The sequence below is a fragment of the Parus major genome, chromosome 9, assembly GCF_001522545.3.
Source record: "Parus major isolate Abel chromosome 9, Parus_major1.1, whole genome shotgun sequence".
NCBI lineage: Eukaryota > Metazoa > Chordata > Aves > Passeriformes > Paridae > Parus > Parus major.
Genome location: NC_031778.1, coordinates 14390857 through 14415916, shown reverse-complemented (window position 1 = coordinate 14415916; position 25060 = coordinate 14390857). Strand labels below are relative to the sequence as shown.

At 47.0% G+C, this 25060-nt stretch overlaps 1 protein-coding gene across 3 annotated transcripts in view; it reads right to left on the bottom strand.

Moving 5' to 3' along the window:
- P3H2 (prolyl 3-hydroxylase 2) overlaps positions 1-25060 on the bottom strand; it is a 62049-nt gene that overhangs the window by 9856 nt on the left and 27133 nt on the right. For all 3 annotated transcript variants that reach the window (XR_004498695.1, XM_015638052.3, XM_033516723.1), the window contains exons 2-6: positions 6687-6833; positions 5593-5782; positions 2756-2887; positions 1623-1765; positions 140-229 (exon numbers count right to left, since the gene is read on the bottom strand). Coding sequence is in view for 2 of the 3 variants with exons in the window: in XM_015638052.3 (XP_015493538.1) it covers positions 140-229; positions 1623-1765; positions 2756-2887; positions 5593-5782; positions 6687-6833 (702 nt within the window). In the remaining variant the exon portion in view is untranslated. The remainder of the gene's footprint in view (positions 1-139; positions 230-1622; positions 1766-2755; positions 2888-5592; positions 5783-6686; positions 6834-25060) is intronic.

Below are 25060 nucleotides of genomic sequence, written 5' to 3'. Positions count from 1 at the left end.
CCTATAGGGAACAAACCAGGCCGAGACCCAGCTCCTGAGTCACGTACACAGGACTGGATTTACAGGAGAGGGGCAGGGGGGAGCTGTTCCTACAGCTGTGAACTCCTAAAGGTCCTGGCACAGCACACCCAGGCGTTACCGGCTCCGTGTAGGCGTATCCCAGCCCGGCCGCAGCCACCTGCAAGAGGTGAGACTCCAGCTTGTGGCGCCGCAGCAGCGTTTTGGCTTCCTGAAAAGAGAAGGAAAACAGGAGCAGTTGCACATGGTCAGCTTTTGCAAGACAGTGGCAATGCACCTCTGCCTCGAGGGGTTTGGTTTTCATGCAGAGCTGCAGTGGGGTGGGGGATGCTTGGCACAAGCACAAGGCTGAGCCACTCAGTTCACGACAGAAGGTGTTCAGCAACTCCTTTAGGAAGTTTGAATCCCCAAAACATGTCCATAGCTGGCAGAAATTCCTGAGCAGCTTGGAGAGCCTCAAAATATCTGGGCAAAAGGCTGGCCAGAGAAACCCCAGCTGCAGAATGGGGCAAGTTCAGGTTGTTGGAAGAGGGACCCTGGTTGGGCTGTGCCTCAGTTCCCCTCATGGAGCCCATGGCCTGGCCCTGGGATTCACTCAGAGTGCAGGGTGGGGGCTACAGAGCACAGCCAGCTGGAAATTGTCCATCAGAAAGCTTTATTTTGAATTTAAAAAATCTGAAAACAAAACACCGGTATTTCTCCTAGAAAACTTGTGCAAAGCAAAAATCAATTAATTTCTTTACAGAAAACTTCAGAACACTGTAAACAATTAAATGTTTTTGTCAACTTCAGGTTTTATTCCTACATTCATTTTGTGAGGGAAAACAACAATTTTTCTTGTTTTCCTCTTTATTATTTTGCTTTTATTTTTTTTAGTACTTTACCAAATTTACCTTGATTTGCCTGGAAGTCAAGGAATTCCCAAAGGAATGGAAAAACCTGTTCCTGCCAACGCTTTACTTTTGGTGCAAGGGGAATGGGCAGGGCTGTGATGGGATGGGAGAAACTTCTGTAGGGTGAGGAAGGCACCCCCAGGGCCACAAATAAAGGCTGCCCAGACTGGAGAGGAAGCCTGTCCTTCTGGGTGATGGAACACACACATTTTGGTTGTTTGACCCCAGCCTAACCCTGTGATAGCAAAGCTACTCCCTGCAGAATGGGCTGAGCCCTGAACTCCAAGCTAAAAGACTTTAGAGTAATGCTGAGATCCAGCTTCCCCTGGGAAAATATTTCTCAGCCCCCTCTGAAGAGATGCTGCCCTTTGCTCAGTGTTTCATTGCACTCCTCCTCTGCGTGTCCGCTGGAGCACGGTGCAAGAGGAGAGTTTACACTGTTGGTCACTGCCCTCCCTGCCCTTGCTCAGGCTTTACTAGGCTCAAGTCCCCATTTAAAGCAGATCCTGTCCATCAGCTTCTCCCACACACCACTGACTCTGAATTTGCACCCTGAAAATCACCACCTCAGCATTACCACCAAGCCCAGCACTTCCACTCCTCTTTCCAAAGTGGTCCCACTGGGGAAAAGCTGCCAAGATGCTTTTATTTCCAGCAGATTTTTCTGTTAAATGCTCCCAGCAAGAGCTCCCAGGTATCACTCACTCTCACCTTTCTGGGTTTGATGGTGGCTGGATTCACTGTACCTTCCAAGAGACCCTCGTAATAACCTGCGTTCTCCAGGACATCTTCATCATCCGGGTGGAAGAGCAGGTAGGACTTGGCACACTCCAGGGCTTTCACATAGTCACCAACTGGGGGGAAACACAACAGTGGTCAGGGGGGCATGGGGGGCTCACACAGAGCCCAGGAGGGGACTCTGCAGGGAGGGAAGCACATCATGCACAGAACAGATGGTAGCCAAATTGGATCCAGCTGGATGGGCAAGATGTGGATACTGTCTGGCATCAAACTGCTTCTCATCTGTGCAGCATCTCTCAGGGCCCAGGGGGTTTACCCACCACACTAAACCTCTAACTGAGCAGAGGAATAAAGAAGCCTGTACACCATACATGAACTGACTCCTCCTGCTTTATTCTCGTTGTGTTGATGAATGAACAATCTTTATGTTTGAATAGAAATTTTGACCCTTGCACAGTCTGCCCTTTTCAGTAAAGAGTTATTAGCGAAAGCCTGAGAGAGCAGATTCCTGCAGACTTGTATTTTCTTTTAAGTAACAGAACATAATAAAATAGCACACAGAACCACACAACTGGCATTATTTTTTAGCACTGCCAACCCCTGACATTTTGCCATGCTGCCAACTCCTTCAACTTTACTGTGGATCTTAAAATATTTGGTAATTGGCAAAAATTTGCATCTTAGGGTAAGCTTGAGCTAATTCACATAACAGTTATATATTAATTTAGAAAATATATCAGTTCATTTCAGAAAATATGAAACATATAAATCCCAAGAACTTTAATATCAAAAGGCAAATGAAAGGACCCTAAAAAAGCATGATTTATTTAAATAATAGTAATGTTTAAGCTAAATGCTGGGCTTTTAAAACCTGACTGATGATCTAAAACACCTTCATGAAACTATTTAATTGTATTTCAGTCAACCTGACTTTTGAAGAGACAATTTCCAATGTCCTTTGCTTCACTTTCAGACCATACCTCTGCATCACTGTAGTGTGGACATTTTGTGAAACAGCCTTACTCCCACATGGAACAATTGGAACTTGTAGAAAATGAACAGAGCTCAGCAGGTGCTCTGAGGAGCACTACCAGAGCCCTTACCTCTGTAATAGGCAAACTGCAAGTAGTCGTAATGGAGGGGAAGGAAGTTTTCGATGGGCGAGATCCGGCCCGAGCGCGTGGCGAGCTCTCGGACACAGTCGTGCTTGCAGGCCAGGACCTGCATGTAGTGATCTGCCAGGAGAAGAGGGAGAAGGTGGTCTGAGCTGAGAAGGATGCTGATGGTGTCGAGACAAGGACAGACAGAGGTTAAAACTCCTGAGCTGAAGGATGTACAACTCACACTGCTTTGGCCTAGCAGGTGAGTGCCGAGGCTCCACCCCAGAGCCAGTTTGACAGAGCTGCTATTACATTTTTTCCCCCTTTAGGAAACTCCCTCCTTCTGTCAACTGCAGAGGGAGCTTGAGCATCTCTTTTGTGTGGCAGGAGCTGCTGCTCTGCCCGGGGAAGCCGGCGGTGTGCAGGGACTGCAGGTGGCAGGTGGCACTTCAAGCCCAAGGGACAAACCCACAAAGCAAGCAGAGATGTGAAGACAAGGTGGCCACATGTGCTGCCACATGAAATCCAGCTCCAGACTCCCTTCCTTCAGCTCATCCTTAATCCTCTCCTTTCCTGCAGGAAGAAAGCTCCTGTGGGCAAGGGAGGTTTAGCTAAGAGGGGTTGGTGCAGATTCCCAGCACGGCCAAGCAAGACCAGTCTGAAAGGTCCAAGGTGCAAATCTATCTGAGCAGCAGAAATCCCCCTGTTTGCTGCTTCTCAGAGATGATGTATCTCCCAGGGAATCACAAGCAAATGATAAACATCAGCCATTAACAAAGTTTCTTAATTGCTGGGAGTCCACAGTACAGGCGTTGTACCAGCTGTACAATTTCAAAGCCAACACTGACATCTGATTCCATTTTGGAGCCTTTGCTGCAATGTACTTATGAATCTACTTTGCTTGCTCTGTTTCTGCACACCATTAAAAACCTTAAGAAACAAACACAGGTTTGAAAATAACCATGTGCTCAGCTACCAAAGCATTTCTGAGACCTGCCATAAAAACCGCCTGAGGAATTTGCAATGAAATCAAGTGGAAACTCAGAACAGTGCCTATCTGCTCTTGACAGGTAGTCTGAGTAGTTATCTGACTTACCATACACATCCAGGGTATTACATTAAGAAAAGCAAGAAGGGAAAGGACATAAATCATACTGTTGTAATTTAAACCTGTTTAAGCATCCTAGATCTGAAATAATCAATCCATCGCTGAGAAGCACTGCTTTTTCTTGGTACTGTCAGAGTGCCTTAGAAATAAGCCTTTTAGATTGGAATCCATTAACTGAAATGTATCTGTCCCTGGGGGAAAAGGTGAGAGTGTTTCAACCCCAAGCAGCAGCACAGCAAATCAGTTTGGGATTGAAAAGAGAAATGAGTTTTGTAGAAACGTAAACTCTCTTTTCTTGGTATATTACGTGTTCCTACTCCCTATTGAAACATCTGGGCCTGACAGCCTTGGACCAGGGGTGAACTTTGGATTATGCTGTCCTGGAAAGAACCACCTAGTTTCCTACAGAAAAGCAGTTGCATCACAGATCTTATTTCCCTCCCTGAACTCCCTGTTTCTTTGGGTGCCTGAATGGCCCTGGTGTTTGGGTTGTTATGGCCAGACACACCTGGCCAAGCCACAGCACTTGCAGGGACCGTGTGGCTGCTGTCTCTCGCAGGTGATGTCCTGCTCTGAGCACCACCACACCATGCCCCTGGCTGCTCTCAGGATGGGCCAGCACAGAAACACCTCAGCTCACTGGGCTGCACTCACACTGCACAGGAACAGTTTGTCCTGTTCGAAGAGCAGCAGCTTTCAGTGAGAAGGATGCTGGGTTTGCTTTGCACTGAAGGCTGCCCTTTTGATGTGGCCCCTGGTGTCCTGGTCAGGGCTCTAAAAGCAGGCCTGATCAGCTGACAGCCACACTGGTACCAAGTCAGCCCTTCCAACACTTCTGTTTTTCGCATGGATAAACAAACCCCACCAGGGCAGCTTCCCATCCGGTATGCTGGTGGTTTCTCCTCTTGGTTGTTTCAATTAGATTTCCTGTCTCAACACAAACAGAATTATGCAAACCCAAAAAGCAGTCTGCATCTGAGCAAAGTATTTTCCACAAAAGAAGCAAGATTTCAGGGCTTGATGCAACTCCAAGACCATAACCGGGTAAATAAGATTTCTGTCACCAAACAAACCTTAATTTATTGCTTTTCTTTCCCTTACGACTATGTAATCTCATTTCTATTGAGATTGAACTGTTTTAATCCTCTCTGGCTCAGAGCCACACATGCAAATCTGAAGATTACACAGCAACATTCAATTCTCTCCAGAGACTTCAGTCAAGATCATAATTAGGTGGGCCTCCACTAATGACAAATCCATCCTTTTGGATAGTGAGAAAATCCATGTTACGAGCCTTTTTGGCAACTTTCCTGGCCACTTGGAGCATGGCCAAGAGAACTCTGCTGCTCTCTTCATGGGCTCTCAGAAACAGAAAACATAAACAAAGGCCAGCAATGTCTAGATTCCAGGGAGGTATGCGAGACTGTGTACAGGGGAAATGGAAGCAGTTTATGATAAAGCACCTAAACTTCCAGCTCTAGGAAAGCTGAAAATGCTTCAAACATCTGGAAATGCAATTCTTCTAGTCCAGCTTCTATTCAGGACCAAATTTGGATGTTCTAGTTCACTGTCCTCTGAGTTTTTACTTTCTGGGCTTCCAGGTGCCTCCTGCAGCACCAGCAGCAGAGATGGAAGGGAAGACTCTTCAACAAATCCAGCCAAAGGCCCAAACCAAATAATAAAAAACATTTCAGGGCCAAGGGTGAGAACTAAAAATGCAAAAAGATCTCACCTGCAATAGCTTCGTAGAGACCACCTTTGTAATCCAGGTACTCATGCTCCTCAAACCTCTGTGGTCCCTCACACATGATCTGGCAATCTTCATCCTCAGAGTAGTATCCTTTCAAGGCACGCTCCAAGAACTCAATGGCCAGCTCGTACTCCTCCTTGTCATAGTGCCTCACTCCAGCACTGTAGTCCTCCTGCAAAGCAGGAAGGCAGAACACAAACCATGAGCAGGCTATGCTGCCTGGAGCACAGCATCCTGCCCTCACCACCTGCAGATGCTTCTCAAAAGAAGGTACAAGGACAATCTCCCCAGATATATCAGATATAACCAAACCATGTTTAAGACATTGATGGACTTTTGGACCAGTGGAACCTAATCAACCTGCCTAAATGCTCTTCTGAACTCCTCCATACTTAGGGAATCCTCAATGCCACTCCTAGATTATGTATTATATTTTTTAAAATCCTTTTTTTGATTGTTTTTACCCTCCCCCCCAAATAACATCACTGAATGACAAGGGAACAGATTGGTCCCAACCTAGGAAGATCTTTCTTAGAATGGCCTCTAATGGGCACCTTCATTAATTACACCCAACAGCCACTCCTGCTCCCTTGAGTCTTGTGAAATTGGGAAGTTGGGGGTGGCCCTGGCATTTAATTTGGGTTTTTGCTTTGTGGAGGTGAAAACAGCTGACACCCTCACCACCACAACCACCAGTGTGCATGTACCCTGCCCAGGTGGGAGAACTCAGGTCAAAAGAAACACACAGGAGCCAAAATCTGTCATGGAAGGTTCCATCAAAGCCTGTTGATGGTGTGTCATCAATCAAAACCTGCTGGTGTGTGTTCACAGCCATGGATGACCCCGGAGTCCTCTGAATAGAAGGGACCAGGCTGGGGATGTAGCAATCAAGCAAAGAGCAGAGTTCCTAGAGAAGGCAGAAGCAGGCTTGCCTAAAGTGAAAATGCTGAAAGGGAGTTTGTTGTGCTGTATTGGTAAGAATTTCCCCATTCATAGATTAATCTCTGTAAAATCCTAATCTCTCCTCTCCAGACTTCCTGATACTTCAGCTGGACACCTCTTCAGCTCAGACTCACCATGTGCTGCCTGGCCTCCCGGTCAATCAAGCTGACCTTCCCTGACGTGGTCTTGTAGTTCTCGAGGTCCTGCTGTATCTCCATGTGCTCAGGGTTTGCCATGAAGAAGGTGTGAGCTGCATTTGCTGCCTCCTCCAGCTTGTTCAGCTGTAACAAAGTGAGAAAGACCAAGTGAGATTGGTGATGTAGGCAGATGAACACAGCAGTTTATGCAGCATCCTCTGACATCCTTCTGACACCACTGCATTGGGAAATGATGGGATAACCAAGGAAAACCTGAATGCAGAGGCTAAAGAAGAAGTGGAAAGCCCCATGTAAGTGAAATGGAAAGAGTTGGAGTTCCTGAGAGGCAGACAAGTCACTGCAACATGGTCTGTTGGTGATGGGATCCAGCCTGTTTTCCAGCAGCACATCCTCTTAACTCAGCTACTCCAACACCCTGTGAAGAGTCCCAGGTGGAAAGATGCTCTCATGAGATATGAGATGGAGAGAGGAAGGAAAAGCAACTGCAAAGACTGCTCTCTCTGACTCAGAGGCTGAGCTATGTCTAGGCTGAGGGCTTCTGCTTGGAGATGGGGACTGAGGACCATTTATTAAGCTCGGCTGTGTATAGCTGCAAAAGGCCAGACTCTGCTGATGGTGGCAGAGGTATAAAGAGAAGTTTATTTTGATACACCAAGTTATTTTGGGTTTAGAGATTCAGAACTGAGACCAGACATCAGTTTCACCCTAGAGAAAGCCTCATAAACAAACAAAACTGTTAGTGCTAAACACATCCATGGCAGCTGCTGGGAGCATCAGGAGCAGAACAGATGTTCAGGTAAAACCTCTGCACGAGCTAGCAAGAGAGAAAGTCACTAAAACACTTGCTTCTGAAAGAAAGCCAACACCACTTAGTACCAGCAAGCTGCAGTCAGGTCCCTGGGATACATCAGCAATCTGACCCAAACCTGTCAGCCAGGGCCAGGCTAATGCTAATCCAGGCTAGGCTGTGTCCAAACAGGTTGTTTTTGACAGCAAAACCCACTCCAAGCCCTGTGCCACTGCTGCAAGGCTGCTCGTGAGGCACCAGAGCCAGCAAGCTCAGGCACATCCATGTGACATGGTACAGCAGCTCACCTGCACAGGCACCCACAGACAGACCCCACCAGCAGAATGAGAACCTGCAAGTGAGGGAAGCATGAGCTGCACATCCTGTCATCCTGCAGCAGGGCAGATGGGCTCCAGGGCAGAGCTAGCCCAAGAAGCACACAGGAATATCCCCAAAATGAAGGTGATAGCCATGGCATCCCAGCCCCGCTCCCCAGGTCTGCACACCAAAGCACAGCTGTGCTGCAGTGCCCACAGAAATGCAAAAAATTTGCCTTGTGTAAACTTCAGAAGTTTTTAAGGATTATCTCTGTACTGACAACATGTGAGGGGAAGCCAGATTTTACTGCAAAAACAACATCTATTCCAGTCCTTCATTTGGAGTTTTCCAAAGGACACCACTCTCCATAATAATCCCTTGGCTTTCCAGCAGGCATGAAAAATGACTGTAAGAAATTTTTAACCGGGACAGCACATAAAAAAAACAAAACCCCTTCAGAATAGAAGTTTTTGGTATTTTTAAAAAAGAAAAGGTCCTATTCAGAAACATACGTTCCCTTTTGAAATAGATCATTTCAACATAGTCCCAGTCTGGAAAAGTTCACTGCAGCTGGACACCATCGGATGTGGGATAAAGGACTGACCAGAGCATCTCACAAAGGGAATTTTCAGGTCCTGCTGAGTGTCTGTGGGAATGCCACTGCAGCTGGTAATTAGAGACAGTCAGGATGGAACAAGAAGTTTGTGAGACAAGAGATGCTGACCTGATCCAGAGGACTGCTAAGCCATTATTTGAGATGCCTGGGGGAATTGCATTCTTCCACGCCACAGATTTCTATTCACAAGCAGCACCCTGGCTGTGAAGATTTAAAAGGGACTGAAGACCTCTCAGAAGGGAAGTGAAACCTCAAGACACAACCTGCAATAGTCTGTTGTAGGATGTTCATTTTCCCTTTAGTTCTAGATCTGTTTCAGAAAGCTGTCAAAAACTGTCAGAGATCCCAGGATGGACTTATAGTTCTTCCGGATAACATCCAGCCCTGTGAAACAGGATGAGCCTGATTTCTAGACAACAGAAAGTCCCTTTCAAATGAGGCTCACACTGTGTCTAGTCCTGCTGGCTCTACACAGCAGAGATGACCTTTGGAGTTTGCTAAGTGGACTCGAAGCAGAACATTACAACTCAATGCTTTTCAATTTATCATGTTCCATATTTGCCTTAGAAACATTCAAGTAACACAAAGAAGCCAACAGCTGCTAAGTTTGGGGGAGCTTTTAAGTGGGTGAGTGTATATAAAAGCAAAATTCCTAACTGGTAAGACACATTCAGAGCCTAGTTCTGACATTAGTTATGAAACACTCTGGGGAAACTTTTGCCAAAACACTGAATTCACAAAGAGCAGGATATTTTGGTGCTTAAAGGTCTGGGCTGGGACTCCGGACACCTGGCCTCAGTTCCTGGCCTTGTCACAATCTCACTGTGCAGCCATAGGAAAAAAATAATTTTGTTTTCTTTGTGCCTGGTTTTCCACTGTTTTTTAACTAATAACAATAAAAATAATAGCATTTCTCCCACAGAATAGTAATTTTGTTTATTTGGATGGAAAGCAACTTGGGGGCCATAAGCATTTGCAAGCACGTAACACACGCAGATTTTGATCTTTGCACAACAACTGCTGAATGAAAATCAGCAAGGAAAAAATGACAAATGTAGACTCACAACCTCAGTATGTGCTCTAAAGTCTGCTTGCTCACCCCACTGGAATGAGATTGCTAGACCATTGCTGCAGCTTTGCACCAAACCCTGTGTTTTTCAGCCAGAGAAGACACAAGAAATCAGAGCATCAGCACTGAGAGAGCCCTGGGAACACCCTGCCCTGTCCATTTTGATCTTAACATGCCAACATCTAGAGCCAAGAAGGGGAAAACAACAACACGTAAGTGCTGCTGGGTTCTGATGCTGAAAGATGTTTATTTTCCTCAGTGAGATTCAGGAGTGGTTCATTTCACAGAAAAATAGGAAAAATTCTTGTAAGCAGCAGAACCTCAGATGAAAGATACTGGCATTCCATGTCAAACTGTCCTGCTTCTATATTAAAGTTTCTTCATCACACAAAACATAGATGCAATTAAAATTTCTTCTTTTGAGGAGAACAGAAGTAAGGTTTATGTACTGGAAAATAGGTCAGATCCCTCAGCATTTTTTGCCATGCCAGGATGGGGCCTACCTGCACATAACCTCAGTTATTTGCAGAGCATGGAGCTTGTGATGAAAAATTTCAAACCATTCAGCTAACCTAGAAACCAAAGTCTCCAACCTCCCAGACAATCCCTGGTTTGCTGAACAGATGATATTTTTCTAAACTTTTCCATAGCTCCACTGCTGCTGTGTTGTATTGAAGGCTTAGTGCACTGGGCTCTGCAGAGGAAGGAGGCTCTGGAGCCTGCAAGCACAACAAGGGAAATAAAAGGTTCAGTGTCATGAAGGATTAATCTCATTGTGTCTGTGCAGAGCTTACTGCCCAGGAGCCCAGGAGCAAGGAGCGGTGAGATGGCTAAAAATAGCATGTGACCTTGTCTCAACTATTTTATTATTGCAAATAAGAAGGAAGAAATTCTCCAGAGAAGTTAATCAGGAAATCTTCCTTCTGTTGATGGGTTACACATTTGCAGAATGATGCCTGAGCTGTTTGCAGCCCACTGGTACCAATTGGCTCCACAGAACCACCAAAATCAGATAGCAAGGTAAGCACACAGCAGGAAAGGATTTTAATCAAATGCAGGAAATAGGTACCCAGAGTCAAAGGTGTGAGGCCATCTCTAAGTTCAGTACCACACCATCCCCTGCTTTCCAAACCTTTTACCAGTTTGTCTTCCAACTCAAGATAAACAAGGCTGCCTCCTATCCCTACTACTGCTGTGATGGAGGGCAATAATGATACATTCCTGGAGGCTCAACACGTATCCTTTGAGAGGTTTTTTAATTTTCAAAATAAAGACAACCTCCAGCCTGCTTTGGACAGTTCCCCTTAGACCACCCCAGCTCGTGTGCTGCTGCCTACCAATCACTCTGGTAGACCCAAATCCAAAACAAAACAAATTTGCAGAATTGGCACAGGGAAAATCTCTCATGAGAACAGAAACTGAGAAACAACTTGGGGTTTTTTGGTATTCCAACAAGCAATTTTCAGGACACAAACATGTGTGGATACTGATATGTGGATTGGTAGGTACGTGGTAAAATGAGCTAATGAACAGATGATGAATTAAGTCTCCACAAAGTGGGAAATACTTGGAAGTCTAAAATCAAACACCAATATTCTTCATGGAAAAAAAAAATCAATTAATAAAGACAGAAATCATATTTCTTAATGAATCTCTCACTTGAGCCATGCTAGCATTATTTTATGTGAGCATGAATCCATGCTGAGCAGACTGACTGGATAACCCTGTCTGAAAGGGCCATGTAGTATTAAGAAAGCAAATTAGATTGACCCTTACATTCTCCCTTCCTTCCCTCCCTGATATGCTCTTCTTGAACTGTTCCCAGGCATGTAAGAATGAAGATTTCCACACGTTTCTGGCTGTGAATTATATGCTTCAGTGCACACTTGTGTAATAAATCCTGCAGAAGGAGCAGGGCATTTACTCACAGCAAAACCACTTCCCAGCAGGAAGGACCCTTCCCATATAAATCTCCAACCCACTGAAGCATTGCAGGATTCATCTGCAGAGCAAGCAGTGGGAAATGTGTTTGTATTTACTGAACCTTCGATCTGACTGATTGCGAAATACGCTCTCAGCCACATTTTGTCCTGTGGAGACACTCACTTCTGCCTAACAAACTCTGAGAGCAGCGAAGTTGTGTGTGTGAAACAGTGTTTTCAATGAGGAAAAGGTGGGATATATTCAGCCCTCAGGAATCTGTGCAGATGGTTACCCATGAAATTCCTACTCCCCAGAGTTGTCCTTGGTGAGATAATTAACCAGTGCCCTCGGAGATGAGTAGCATGGAAGATGCAATACACACACTAATGGCAACAAGCAGTGCTTGACTCTAAAAGGTGGACAGTATAAAACCAGCCAGGCTTTCCACAAGAATTTTTTCTTGCATGTTCTTCCTCCTGCTGTTCTAACATCCCTGTGGGGGCCTGAGCTGTTGCTCACCTGGAAAAGTATCAAAGATTAGCCCAGGCTTTTTAAGCTAATGAAATTGAGCAGCTGGGAACAAGCAGGATGTGACTATCCCCTCCCCAGGGACCACCAGCACTCCTGTAGGCCACTGCCTGTTAGACAAATAATGAGCTTTCATCTGATATAATGACTGATAACTGAGAGGCAGACAGTCCTCAGAGTCATGGAAATACCTGGGAGAAGAAAGGTGAATCTCACTGAATCTTACTCCTGGCAAGGAGTGAGGGAGGCCTTTGCTATCAAGGGAGGAGGGTCTCATGATTTTAGGGGAAAACCAGAAAAAAATAAACTTGGCAGGCAGTTAAAAGCAGCTTTGCAGTTTAGATGTGAATTTTCTCCAGCTTCCTGCCTCCCTGGACACTGCAACTAATCAAGCTGCACTGATTGATAACTGGGTCAGACTCCTTACCCAGCTGTCTCCACACTGGTATCTCTATGGAAGTAATTACTAAAACACTTAAGAAAAACACAACAGAAAAATGTGAGACAAGCAGAAAAATTCTTACAGCAGAAACTTTCCTCCCTTTCTTCAGTTTAGCAATGGCTCAGCACCTCTTAGAAGAGTCAGACATGATGAGCTGTTGAATGCCCTTTGGGAGCCAAAGTTTCCTGTGCAGATGCATATGCTTGTCTGCTGCTACTTAACAACATCCAAACAGCTACGTGTGTCCCTGGAATATGCCTTTCTCAGATCACACACGGTTTTCCATCACCATCCCAGAGCCAGGAAGCCACAGTAACCTGGAGATAAATGATACTTGTTTTTTGCAGCCCTTTTATGCTGTAAATAGAATTCTGTCAACAGGCTTAAGGCCTGTGCCAGCCTGAGGACTGCCTCCCTACCTTTCCCTTGAGTAATGGAAAGGTCTTCTCCTGAAGAAGGTGCTGACTGACTCAGACACTGACCATGGTCAGTTTATGGTATTAGCACCAGGCCTTCAGTTTGAAAAGCACAGTGCAGAGCTGCAAACAGGACTGTGCTATCAGAGGAAGAGGTTATCTCTCCCTGCCCTGATCTGTGATGGGGCAGGAAAGGGAGAAGCAAAGAAACCATAAATTTCAACAAGAAAACAGACTCACAGCATATCTATGCATCATCCCCTCACCCAAAACCCTTGACAGTCTTCAAGGAAATGGTTTAAATTCACATTTTTTCCAGACACAATATTTCTTGAATACCTCTTCCAGGGCTCAAGTCATAAACCAGAAAATAATGACTGACAGCTGCTGAATTTATGGAAACCATCATGATGGTGATGGACATTAGGGAGCTGCAGATCTGATTAAATAAACCATCAGATTCCAATTCAAGGATTTTGGAATGTCTGTAGAAGATCTACAGATTGGGGGTGGGCTTTGCTCACCACAAGGGGAACTGACTGACACCAAGTGGAAGCAAACTCAGCTTATGCCTTAGGTTGGTTTGAAGAAAACTGCCATATTTGGAAAGAAATTTCTGTGCTGATTCACCACTACTGGACCAGCATGAAGGCACTGCACTGGAAACAGAGTTTGCAGAGAAAGGGAGGGAGTACAAGGAAGATGTGAAAATATATCCATAGCTCTGCAATTTAATCTTGGTTGGTCTGAAAAGCAAAGGAGAGGTCTTGCCAGGAACGCTATCTGTATGGGCTGCCAAGTTCAGTCTAAAGGTTGAAATATCCCAGGAATCTTCCCCCAGCAGTGGCCAGGGGTGGACACTTGTGGGCAAGGCATGGGGACATGGCAGGCACACAGTGACCCTCACACACAAGGCATTGTCAGCAATGTCCAGCAGCTTCAGGCTTCCTGAACCAGGACTTGCCTCTGGACCACTGTGCTTAAAAGCCACTGATGGACCTGTCCTCCTGGGAGTTGTGTAATCCTTTCTGGAACTCATTTATACAGCCTGTAATAAAGAAGGGATTTGGGAGCTTTTAAGACATCAGTGTATTATTTTCACCAGAGTACACATGTGGCTGAGGAAGACCTACCAGTAGGCTATGTCAGAGTTTTCAGAAAACGTAGAACTGCAAAGTACATGTTGACTCATTTGGAAGGCAAGAGGCATTGCAGCAGTGCTGCAAAACTCCTCAGGTTTCTCCAATGCTCAATGTTCGTAAAACTCAAACCCATCTGAATAAAACAGAGACAGGATTTCCCACCAAAATGCATCTTCTGAAATGAAGGGAGAAGAAACAGGGCAGGGGAAGGGCTCCACAAGCCACCATCTCATCCAGAACACTGAGAGCACATCAGGTCTCAAGCACTGTTGGCAGGATGTGCATGCTGGCATGGGATGGACTGTGTTGACTTCACAACAGAGCAACCTCCAGAGACGTTCTCTGAAAAATCTGACCCTGAAATTTCTGGGGCAGAGGTTCCCTTTCATAAGGGTTGACACACCGAACAAGAGCACGCTGAAGAATCCATCTTCATGCATTGCCACATTCAGTTTATCCAACACCACTGAAGAAAAGTGTATTTCATTTGGAGAGGATGTAATTCTACCCTTGCAAATGTGCCTCTTACCCTCCTCCAGCTCCCCCAGCTTTGATGAGCACTGTTACTAATTTGAGAGAGGAATTGCTGGCTTTGAGAGCAGAGTAACACCAGTCCCCAGACTGACACCCCTGACAGCACAGGGGCACTGTAAGAAGACGTGTGCTCTGCTGCTCAGGCTCTTGGTGCAGCTCCAGAGGCTCCTGTGGAGTTACACCAGGGCAGGTTTGGCTCCTGCTCCAGCCAGCAAGGCCACATACCACTTGGACAATTGCCTCCATACATGACACACACCACAAGTCTCAGCTGGATTTGCTGCTTCTGAAATGAAAACACTTTGCTTGCTTTCCCCAGCCATGGCTTGGTAATCATTACTAAACACTTATCAGCTAGACAGCCTTCATTTCCTGAGAGCCTGGACCTAATTACACCAGGAAACGTGCCGCTTTTTCTTCAGACGCTGAGAAATGCTGGTTTCTGGGCACTTCTACTACAAAGTTTAACTTTGTTCTGATTAGTAGAGGGTAGGGGAGGGAAAAAACACAGCCAGATCTCAAGAGGAAAATGCAGTGATCATTCGTAGAGATGCCCTGGCTTCACTCTACATCATTAATAGTAACAACAAAATGCCACAGATATTTAATCTCCCCTCCCTCCCTTATTAATCTTAGCTGAACCCTGCGAGGCCCCTCTAAGAGTATCATTTTCCCTGAATTGCAGGTAAGGAGTCTGATGTCTCACAGCAAATCAGAACCAGACCTCGGGGCTGCTGGCTCCTAATGCCATTCCTCGAAGGAGTGAAGCAATCCCTGCAGCTCCATCCCGTTATCAGGACATTCCATCCAGCGGCAGGACAAAAGGAGCCTTTGCCAAGTGTGCTGCACACAGGAGCAGCGCTTTCAAACCCCTCTTTTGTGCCATGGAGCCCACTGGGATGTTGAGTTACAATTGCCCGCTTGTAATAGAGCCCAGAGTATCGCCATCAAATCAAACGGTTGGTTAATTAGTGTATAACCCCCCCCTGTAAATGCACAGTAATGGAGTTATAGAGCCATTAGCACCAAATCACAAGATCTGCTGCTGCAGCAGCATCACTTTTACTCTGGGAGCTGCCCAGGAGCTGCTGCCCATCCTGGAGGGCTGCCAAACATCCACATCCAAGGGGAGAGATCTGTGGCAAACCTGCTTGGAGTACAAAGGCAAGGGGACTTGAGCTAAGGGATTGTGCTTCCACTGACTGAGGTTTCCAGGCATTCTCATCAATCCTATAATCCTGGCTTGGTAAAGAACCTACAGAAATGCAGAGTGGTCCTCCCAGTGGAGCAATTTTCCCTTCACAGGAATTAGCAGAATGCCATGGATGGGATACATCAACTCCCAGTTTGACCAGTCCACATGTGGCCAGAGGAATGAGTGACCCAAGGGGAAGTGGGCACGTGTCTGTCCTTGAGAGCAGCCAAGAGATGTGCCCTCTGCAAAGGGCTGATGAGTGGCACATCCCACATTTCTGACTCTGGGTGCTCTTCTACAGGTACGTACCTTCACCTTGTTCCTCACAGCCACAAGTTGGAAATAAGACACAGACCACTACCCTGGGCAAGAGCAGTCCACAGACTGGGCACCTGGTCTGCACACATTCCTGTACTGGGGCAGACAGAGCCAGGTGGGATGCCAGCCACAGCCTGGATGAAGTTAATCACACACAGTGTTAGGCTCCATCTCCTGCCACCCCTGTGGCTGGAAACCCTGTACAGACACACTCCTCCACAACCTTCTTCACATCAAGGGCTGAAAAGCATCCATGTTGATAGATGACCTTCACTGGTCACCTACCCAAGCACCAGCTCCTCAGTTTCTCAATTCTTAACAGGCACTGGGAAGCAGCATCCTAAAGGATGCATGTGTCACTTGAGGCACAACACAGGTGTTTATTCCATCACTGCTTGCGTTGCTCTGCCTGCCTGAGATGGAGAAAGCAGCTGCTTGGTGCCACTCCAGGGAAGGATGGCAGCCCTCTGCAGAGGGAGCCCTGCCAGCTGCTGCAGGATGATCCACAGCCTAGAGCCCATAGGAAGCTGGACAGGAATGCAGCAGCATTTCCAGGGTGTGGTGTGTCCCACAGGGATGCAGTGGGACCCCCCTGAGCACAGGCTGTTATCACTCACAGCACTGGCACGCTGTGATGCTCTGATGTCACCCCGGCACCTGAGAGACAGTACCTGCGGTCTGGGGCAGAGCTGTGCTCGACTATGCAAAAAATGAGGAGCTGTCTGCCCTTGCTGAGGACACAGCTGAAGTCATACTCCTGTGAGAAGCCAGTGTTTTCCAAGCACTGGGGTTCCGCTTTCAATTCCTGGCTCTGGTTCTGATTTACTGGTAATTCTTCTGCCAGGCACTAAGCACCCCCATGACTCAGTTTCCCTGTTAAACAGGAGCACAAACCTTCTGGCCCTGACTGCTGGGAGGCTGAATGACAGCATTTAAATACTTCAGATGACATGTCAGGGCTTAAGACATTGCAAGATTTTTCTGTTGAGCTGAAAATTATGCAGTGGACTCCTGTAAGAGCTCACTCCATCCTTATAAGTGACTCTTTGTCACTGTTCCCATCCACACCCTGGTTCCTCTTTAAAAGGCAAATACCATAAAAAGCTGCTTATAGAGACCGAGATCTAGAAAAGAGAAGTCAAATAGGGTCAGGCTCTCCATGGCTTTGCTGCCCTGAGCTGTGGCCAGGGGCTGGCTTCCTGCTCCCCCCGTGACTGCAGGGAACACTGACCCATTTGTCTGAGGAGCCTCCGACGTGGGTGGGTGGGTCCCTCCTGCCCCTCCGCAAAGAAACATTTCCTCTCCAGTGGAAATAGCTAAGACGGAAAAGGTGGATGATGCCAAGATTAAGAAAGAGAATTAGGGAAACAGCAAGCATCCCTAATCAATCATGCTTGGACACTGAGGGTTTTATGTGCACAAAGACTTCACTTAAATCCTTTTTTGCATTTATCCACAAGAAAGAACAAAAAATATAGTGGCTGAGGAAGTTGCCAGATATTGATTCATCATTTTGCTTTCTGCAAATGTTTCTATTTTGTTGAAAACCCAATCAGCAAACTCAGGCATCCTTAAAAAATTATTTATTTAGAAAATAAAACCTGCAAGCAGCTCCAATGGCAGCACATGACATGGGTGAGGGTAGAGGAACTCTGCCATCTAGCAGACTTCATACCACTAACTTTTTCCTGGCCTAGAGCAGCAGAACCTAACCAGTTTCTCTCCCACTGTTATCAAGGCTGGTTTTCCTTGCCACAGAAAAGAGTAAACTTTGAGAAACAGATATGTCAGTGCAGGGATTTTTAAAAGAAAGGGCTTCCCACCATGCTCTGATGCTCAAACCAGGGCTGCAAAGCAACTGCTGTTTCTCAAGTACCATATCACACTTTTTTGTCTCATGCTCAGTGGGTCAGCTGTCCTGCTGGCATTTCTGATCCCAGGCTGTTCAGGCAAAGAAGTCAGACTTAGGTACCCATTAACTGCACAGAATAGTCCTCTGTCAGCAGATGACAGCAGTCCAAAGAGATGGCTCAGAGCAGGGCCAGTGCAGCCTCAAACATGCACAAGAAGTGGGTAACTCCTCCTCTCACCTCACCCAAGAGAGCTCATGAGCGAGGCTCAGGAAAGACACCAGAGGCCAAGTCTGGAAAAGGAGGACAATGAGGGGCAAGAGAGATACAATAAAGTTTCTCTTTGGAAAAACAAATGGGACCAAACTATGCAAAAAGGCTTTATGATCCCTCAAGCAGGAAATAAGTGATGACATACTGTCATGTTGCTGTGTCAACAGCTGACACATCGCAGCAAAGTAATTTCACAGACTCCCACGTTAGTTTAAAAGCTCTCTTTGAAACCACAGAGCTAGGGCAGAGGCACTTCAAGTCTTGCACAGCAATGGTTCTGCAGCAGACCCACTGCTGAGGATTCAGTGCCTGAGGAACCAGCCCTGCAGAGGGAAGCCACAGCCAGCCCTGCCATCCACTGAAATCATGTGTGGCTCACCACAGACGGCTGCTGATACAAGACCAAAGTACCAGCCTCCCTTCCCTCTCTGCCTCCAAGGGAATGGTACTCTGACCCAAAGTGTGTTCAAAGGGTTCACTGTTGTCTGGCCAACACACGCGATGCTTGAAGTTGGCCCAGAAGTCCTCAAGGTTGTGGACAAAGTTCTGCAGGTCTCAAGCAGGCTACAGCACTTCTGAGAGTCTCCTTTATCCCTTAGAGGGCTTCTTGTTTGCTTTGAACATTATACACCAGAAACAAAATATTGCTCCCTGTCTTTCTGATTAGAAGCTGGCACTGGCATTTTCACCAACAAAATTGTCAGGCAGCTTTTCTAAGGATCTGCATATTCACTTCCTCTGCTTTTTTTTAGCAGTGGGGTGCAGGAGATGAATCCTTGAGGACCGGCCCACACAGTCCTGCCATTATGGAAACAAGGAGGGACATGTCCAGGAAACTCTGTATTTCATTTTGCTGCCAACTGGAACAGCATTTCTTCTTCCAGCAGTGGGTCCAGCACACGTCACACAGTCAGATACCAGTGGAGAAAACAAAACCTGTGTTCCCTACAATCCTGATGGAAAACCTACCCCTATTCAGCACAAATTCTGCAAAGCCCATTCAATCTCCAAGGAATATCTCCTTTTAGAATTCAGTTTAATTTCCCAGCCCATGGTATTAGAGCATATCTACACACACAGCTCGTGTGTAGATGCATCTCCCACCGACTTTTTCTTTTGAGAGTGATCCTGCCTTTGGGAGAAGTTTGCTGAAGTTACCAAGTGAGTGCACACACCCCGTTCCTTGGAAAGCAACACATTAGAAAACTGTCTGGGCTCAGACATCAGGAAAAGAGCTTTTGCTCATTAGCCAACTGATTTACCCTCTCCCCTGCTCCAGGTTAGTGCCTCCATGCCCTGCAGCAAGCAGGTACATGGAGCATCAGCAGCAGATGTGCTCTGCCCCAGCTGCAGCGCTGCTGGCCAAAGCAGAAGGCAGGATCCTGGGCCATGGCTGTGACTCACGCTCCCAACCCTGCCAAATAAGTAGTTTTGGAGCAAGGAAGTGACAGGCAGAGTCAAATTAGAAGGCTGGTGAAACAAAAATCTCTCCACGCTTAGATCCAGCGGGGAAACAGGGTGTACAAAGCGTGAGAGGTGTCAGGGCACAGTGGTGCTGCACTGACACACAGATGGGCTCTGGCCCTTCTTCTGCCAGAGGGAAACAGCCTTTCCAGCACTTCACCACCTGCTCCAGTGAAGTGATGGCCATGTCCATGTTTGGCACAGCAGGCAAGCCAGTGCCCTGCATGGGTGAGCCACCATGCTTCATAGGGTGCTGCCAACCACACTGGTGCTGGGAGGCTTTCCCTGCCCACCCTCTGCTGCACAACATCAGCACAGGAAACACATGCCCCAAGTATTTCCCCAACTATTGCATATCAGGCTGGGTGGTTCTGAGCTCACAAACAGGTGCAGGAAAACATCAAAACTTAGAGCCAGGACAGTCAGTGGCAAATCTCCTAATGATAATGGGAGTCCAAAATACAACCCCAGGTAAACTGGGCCAAAAAACAGATGCTCCAGCTCTGCCTGTTTCTCAACAACTTAACTCACGGCTTTCTTGGATGGTAATATTAAATCTGCAGATGGGGTGAGGGGCACTTTTGAAATTTACCAGGGAGAAATCCATATTTCTATGACTGTATTTTGACCACTGTAATGAATGACCCTAACAAGACTCAATCATGTCTTTAGCTGACAAGAAGGGGTCAGAGGCACAGCAGATCAGCGTGAACCACAGCCCATAAATACCAGTAAAAGAAATCTGAACTAGGATGGGTGCCCTTCCCATAAATCACACTGCTGTGAAGAAATCTGAAGGCGTGGTGATGTAGACCCCTCTTGTTTAGGTCCCTGACCAGGTGACTTCCTACAGGAAAATTCACTATATCCTGTCCCAAAACTTTTGCCAAGTTTCAGCCCACAGCTGAGATTTGATAGCCAAGTTAATGACTTCAGTATGTGTCAGTTCAGAGTGAGGAGGATGACAAAGTCAGGCCGACTCTTTCCCACAGCCCTCTGTGCCTGGTAAATAGGAAAAAAAACATCAAGAAAGGGAGGAGGATGCTGTGCCACAGCCCTTGGGAAATCCTGCTGCATGACTGGCTGAGCAGGGTGGATCAGCTCTCAGGCAGGAAGGGTAGATATTGTCAAGGAAAGAAAAGGGCTGATTAGGCTTTCTACCACTAATAATATCAAAATAGCATATTGCTTTCATTGTCAGTGAAGCAGAAAACGAAATGGTGAAAAAAGGAGAAGCCTCAGGTGAAGTGGACTGGAATAATGTCAGGTCTGCAGGAACGACAGCCCTCAAGTGCCCTTAATAACTTGAGTTTTTCTTTTGCACATCGGGAGGTCTGTGAGGTACAAGCTATCAACTCCTACTCACCATCCCATGGGAATCCTCCCACACTCCTGCCTCTGCACTGCTGGTAAATTGGCAAGTGTCTGCAGGCTAAAGCAAGCCCCTGGGAAACATGAGCCAGATGGTCCCATTGCCCACTCTGATGGCTGGGGGAAGAACATCCTCACTTACTACCTCGGAGAACAATTCAAGTTCACTTTCTCCAGGGCAAAGGGGAGCAAAGATGCTTTTGATGGCATTTAACTCCAATAATGAATTTTGGTTCACGAGTCTGACCCACAGGCTCTCATCTCTTAAATCAAAACCTGCAGAGGACATCTCCTTGCTGCTACACAGAAAGACAGCTTAGACCTTGCCAGTCTTTGGTGCTATGGCTCTCCCATGCTGCGTCCCTCACACTCCACCACCCCACAGCCCAGACAGAGTCTGGGCTCTCTGGGGCAGGAAGGTTTTGCTAACATGCCTGTACACTGATTAATAAACTAAAGCACTGACTTTTTGTGACTACCTACTGCTATAGCATTATAAAAAAAAGAAAGAAAATAAAAAGCAGGAATATCAAAGAATAATTGAAGCAGCTTACTGAAATTCTCCAGAAGTGTTCGTAAATTATCTAATAAACTTTTGATTTCATTTGTTTTCTGTACAGATCCTGTGCAAAATCCAGAGCACATGATGGGAGGGAAGCAGAACGTATATGAGAGCACATACCTACCCAGCAGGTACACCCCACTGTGGGGCATCAAGGCACTGTAAATCTCCAGGATGTTCCCAGGCCAAAGCCTCCTTAAGCATTACAGCTCTTATCATCTAAACACACAGGCATGCTCACACACAGCAGCAGCATGTTGTGACAGCATGCCAACTGCCTGCAGACCTGCATGCACTCATATATAATGCATATATTGTAACAAGGGCAAACCGTATGCCTGGAGTCAAAGTTAGGTGGAAAGGATCAGTTTAGGTGTGGTACGATGCACCTCAGCCCCAGAATTCAAGCTGGACAAAGTTCAAAAGTAGTTTTACTTTTTTTTTCCCTGTGTGCTGAGTTTCTTCTCCCCAACCACCACTACCCCCAGAAAAAGCTGCATGCAAATTGTCTGTTAATTGACAAAAATAACCAAACAAGCTGGGCTGCAGCAGGGCTTAGCACACTTCCAGCTCAGCCGTCCTTTGACCCAAACTGGCACAGCAGAGCTCAAGAAAATGACTGGAGACAGTGGGGTGAGAGGCTCAAGCCTCGCCCAGCCCAGCGACTGACACAGGGCCTGGCAGTGGCACAGAGCCATGGGAACCTGCCAGCCTCAGCACAAAGGGCCCACAAATGGGCAAAGGTAGGGACATTGGTGGCTGCATGTAAGCAGGGCATGGAGCTGGAAAACCCCTGCACCCTCCCTTCTCTGGGATGCTCAGACACAAGCTTTTGCTGCTCTCAGTAGTCTGTGCGGAGAACAGATGCGTTTTCCATACACAAAATGAATTATTTCCTTGCTCTCAAGGGGGAGACACTTCCCTCCCACACATCCATCAGGTTAATGCACATTTACAGCTCCTCCAGGGGAGGGGAAGACCAGGGATCCCCACTGCACCTCAGATCTTCAGCACTTTGCTCCCAATAAGCAAGAAACCCCTTTGCTGCTGGAGGGCAGCCTGGCAGAACAGGGTCCCTGAGAGTGGCACTGCTGAGGGCCAGGATTTGGGTCTTTCTGGCTGCTGGAAGCACTTCAGCTGGCTGTGCCAGAGAGAGAAATATAAATTAAATCAGTTAAAAAAATAAAATAGGAGGATGGGGAGTTAATGTCATTAAGCACCTGACAGCTGGAGTATGTGAGCAGCCATTGTCTGCAACCCCCCACAGATCCTTCGGCCAAACCAGTTTGCTGAAAGCAACAGCAATGAAGTATAAAAGCCAAGACTGGAAACACTGACTGCCCTCCCTGCCCTGTTGCCCTCACTGAGGGAACAGGACAGCTCAGAGGTCGCTCTGCCCCAGCTCGTGGGTCCTTCCCTGCACCCCCTCCCCGACCTTGTGTCCCCTCACAGCTCTGAGGCAGCGGCTCTGGGATCGGCGCCAAGAGGCCTGAGGAGACCGTGGCAGGAGCTCTTTCATCTGTCACCCGCTCCAGGCAGCTGTGCTCCATCTCCACACACAGCACTGATGCTGCTGCTGGCACCGTGGGGGTGAGCAGACTGCTTCCAGCACAGCTCCTGTCCCCACTGAGCTGCCATGGGGAGGGAAGGAGCAGGCAGCTACACCCCACACCACCAAAACCTCAAAAACATTGCTGCTGCCCCTTCTCCTAGCTCCACTGACAGGACATGCTACACACCTTAGGACCTTGCAGCTGAAACAAAACTGGTCCTCTGCAGCCTGAGACATGATCTTTGCACTGTTTCCTCAGTGTGCATGAATGTCGTAGCATTGACTGCATGAAAAGAGAAAGAAATCCAGAGCTTCAGACACATGCAGCATCTTCCACCAGCCAGCAATGGCCAACTCTAGGCTATCAACAGCTTCAGTATCCCTTAACCTTCAGGCTACCTTCCCTTCCAGCAGCTGACCCCAAGCCAATGCCACCTTCCCTAGACACAGGCTGGCCACTGATCCGCTCCCAGCAGCACCATGAGCCTCCCACAGTGTCAAACTGATCTGGTGCCAGCATGAGTGGAAGCATTCTGAGAACACTGCTGGGAGGAACCTTGTCCTGGGGAGAAGATTTAATAGTAAATTGTGGATTTTTCCTTTTAAAGCTTGCAGAGGATTTTCATCAAAAAATCTTCACAGTCTAGTTCTGAAAGTACTGAACTCAGGCACTGAAGCTACATCCCACTTCACCCCCCCAGAACAGTGGGCAAACAAAACCAAAGATTCGGTTCCAGGAGGTCCTTTTAAGAAACTCCAACTTATGGATAAATCTGTGGGACTCCTTTTCCTCAGTGCATGCAGCAAGCTTCAGGGTTTATCTGACCACAGGCAGGCATTGAACTCTGCTGTCCCACCAGTCAAAGCACTTAAGGTAATTTCCACAGGTCCAGGTCAATTTGCTCCACACTTCAACAAGAAATGAAGAATTGTTTTCATAGCAGTGTGAGAATTAAATCTGACCTGTGTTCATACCCAGATGCTCCCTTTCACATACACACACACTCTGAGGTCTCTCATAAGTTACTCTGGTGCACCAAATCCTGTGGAACACTGAAAGACACCAGTACCCCTTGGCCTGAAGAGCTCTTTTCTCAGCACCTCATCAGATGACACAGCTGCAACAGATCTACAGCAACAGCACAGCATGTTCACACTCCTACAGAGCAATAACCGAGATCCCAAAGACATTAATTTCCTCACCACTTCCCCTGATGGGTCCCACACACTTCTGCAACAAACAGGAGGATTCTGATCAAGGCAATTCACATGGGTATAAGCCACGTTTTCCCTGGCATCTCCCTCACTGGATGCTCATGAACTCCAAAAACCACATAAGAGCACCTCACAGCAGCTTGTTCCAAAGACTTTGTGCTCCCTTCCAGGCCATCTGCCTTCCTCTACCTTGGCTTCGTCCAACTGGGAAACACACATTTAATTGCATTCATTTATGCTCAAAAAGGCCTATTGAAAAGTAAGTGGATTAAAAGCTGGTCTGGAAAAACTACTGCAGCACAGCACAGGCTGTGTATTTGGGCTGCCATGTAATGCAGGCAATGGGAATTCTCCTCTGCAAGAGGCATTGGGATTTCAATGTTGCAGCACTGCCAATTGCAATGCACTTAGCAGATGTCAGAGACCCACAGCCTCATCCAGCTACCTTTGATCTTATGTTCCACTCCTTCCTTCCAAGTCTGAACAGCCATTTAACCACAGCAGAGGCTCAGGGCATTTCTGCAGATGGATCTAAACCCCTCGCTGAACTCCAAGGGCAGGAGCTGCACATATTCATCTGCAGGCTGCCAAAGATCACCCACTCATTCATACCTTCACCCATGTCACTGTCATCCAAGACCCACAGATCTCAGAGCTGGCTCCATGTGTGGAAGAAGGGACAGGAGCGAGAAAAATCTGTAAAAGTTGTTTGCAGCCCAGTGAAAAAGTTCAGCAGCATTTGGCAGATCATTCAGACCTGCACAAACCCACTGCA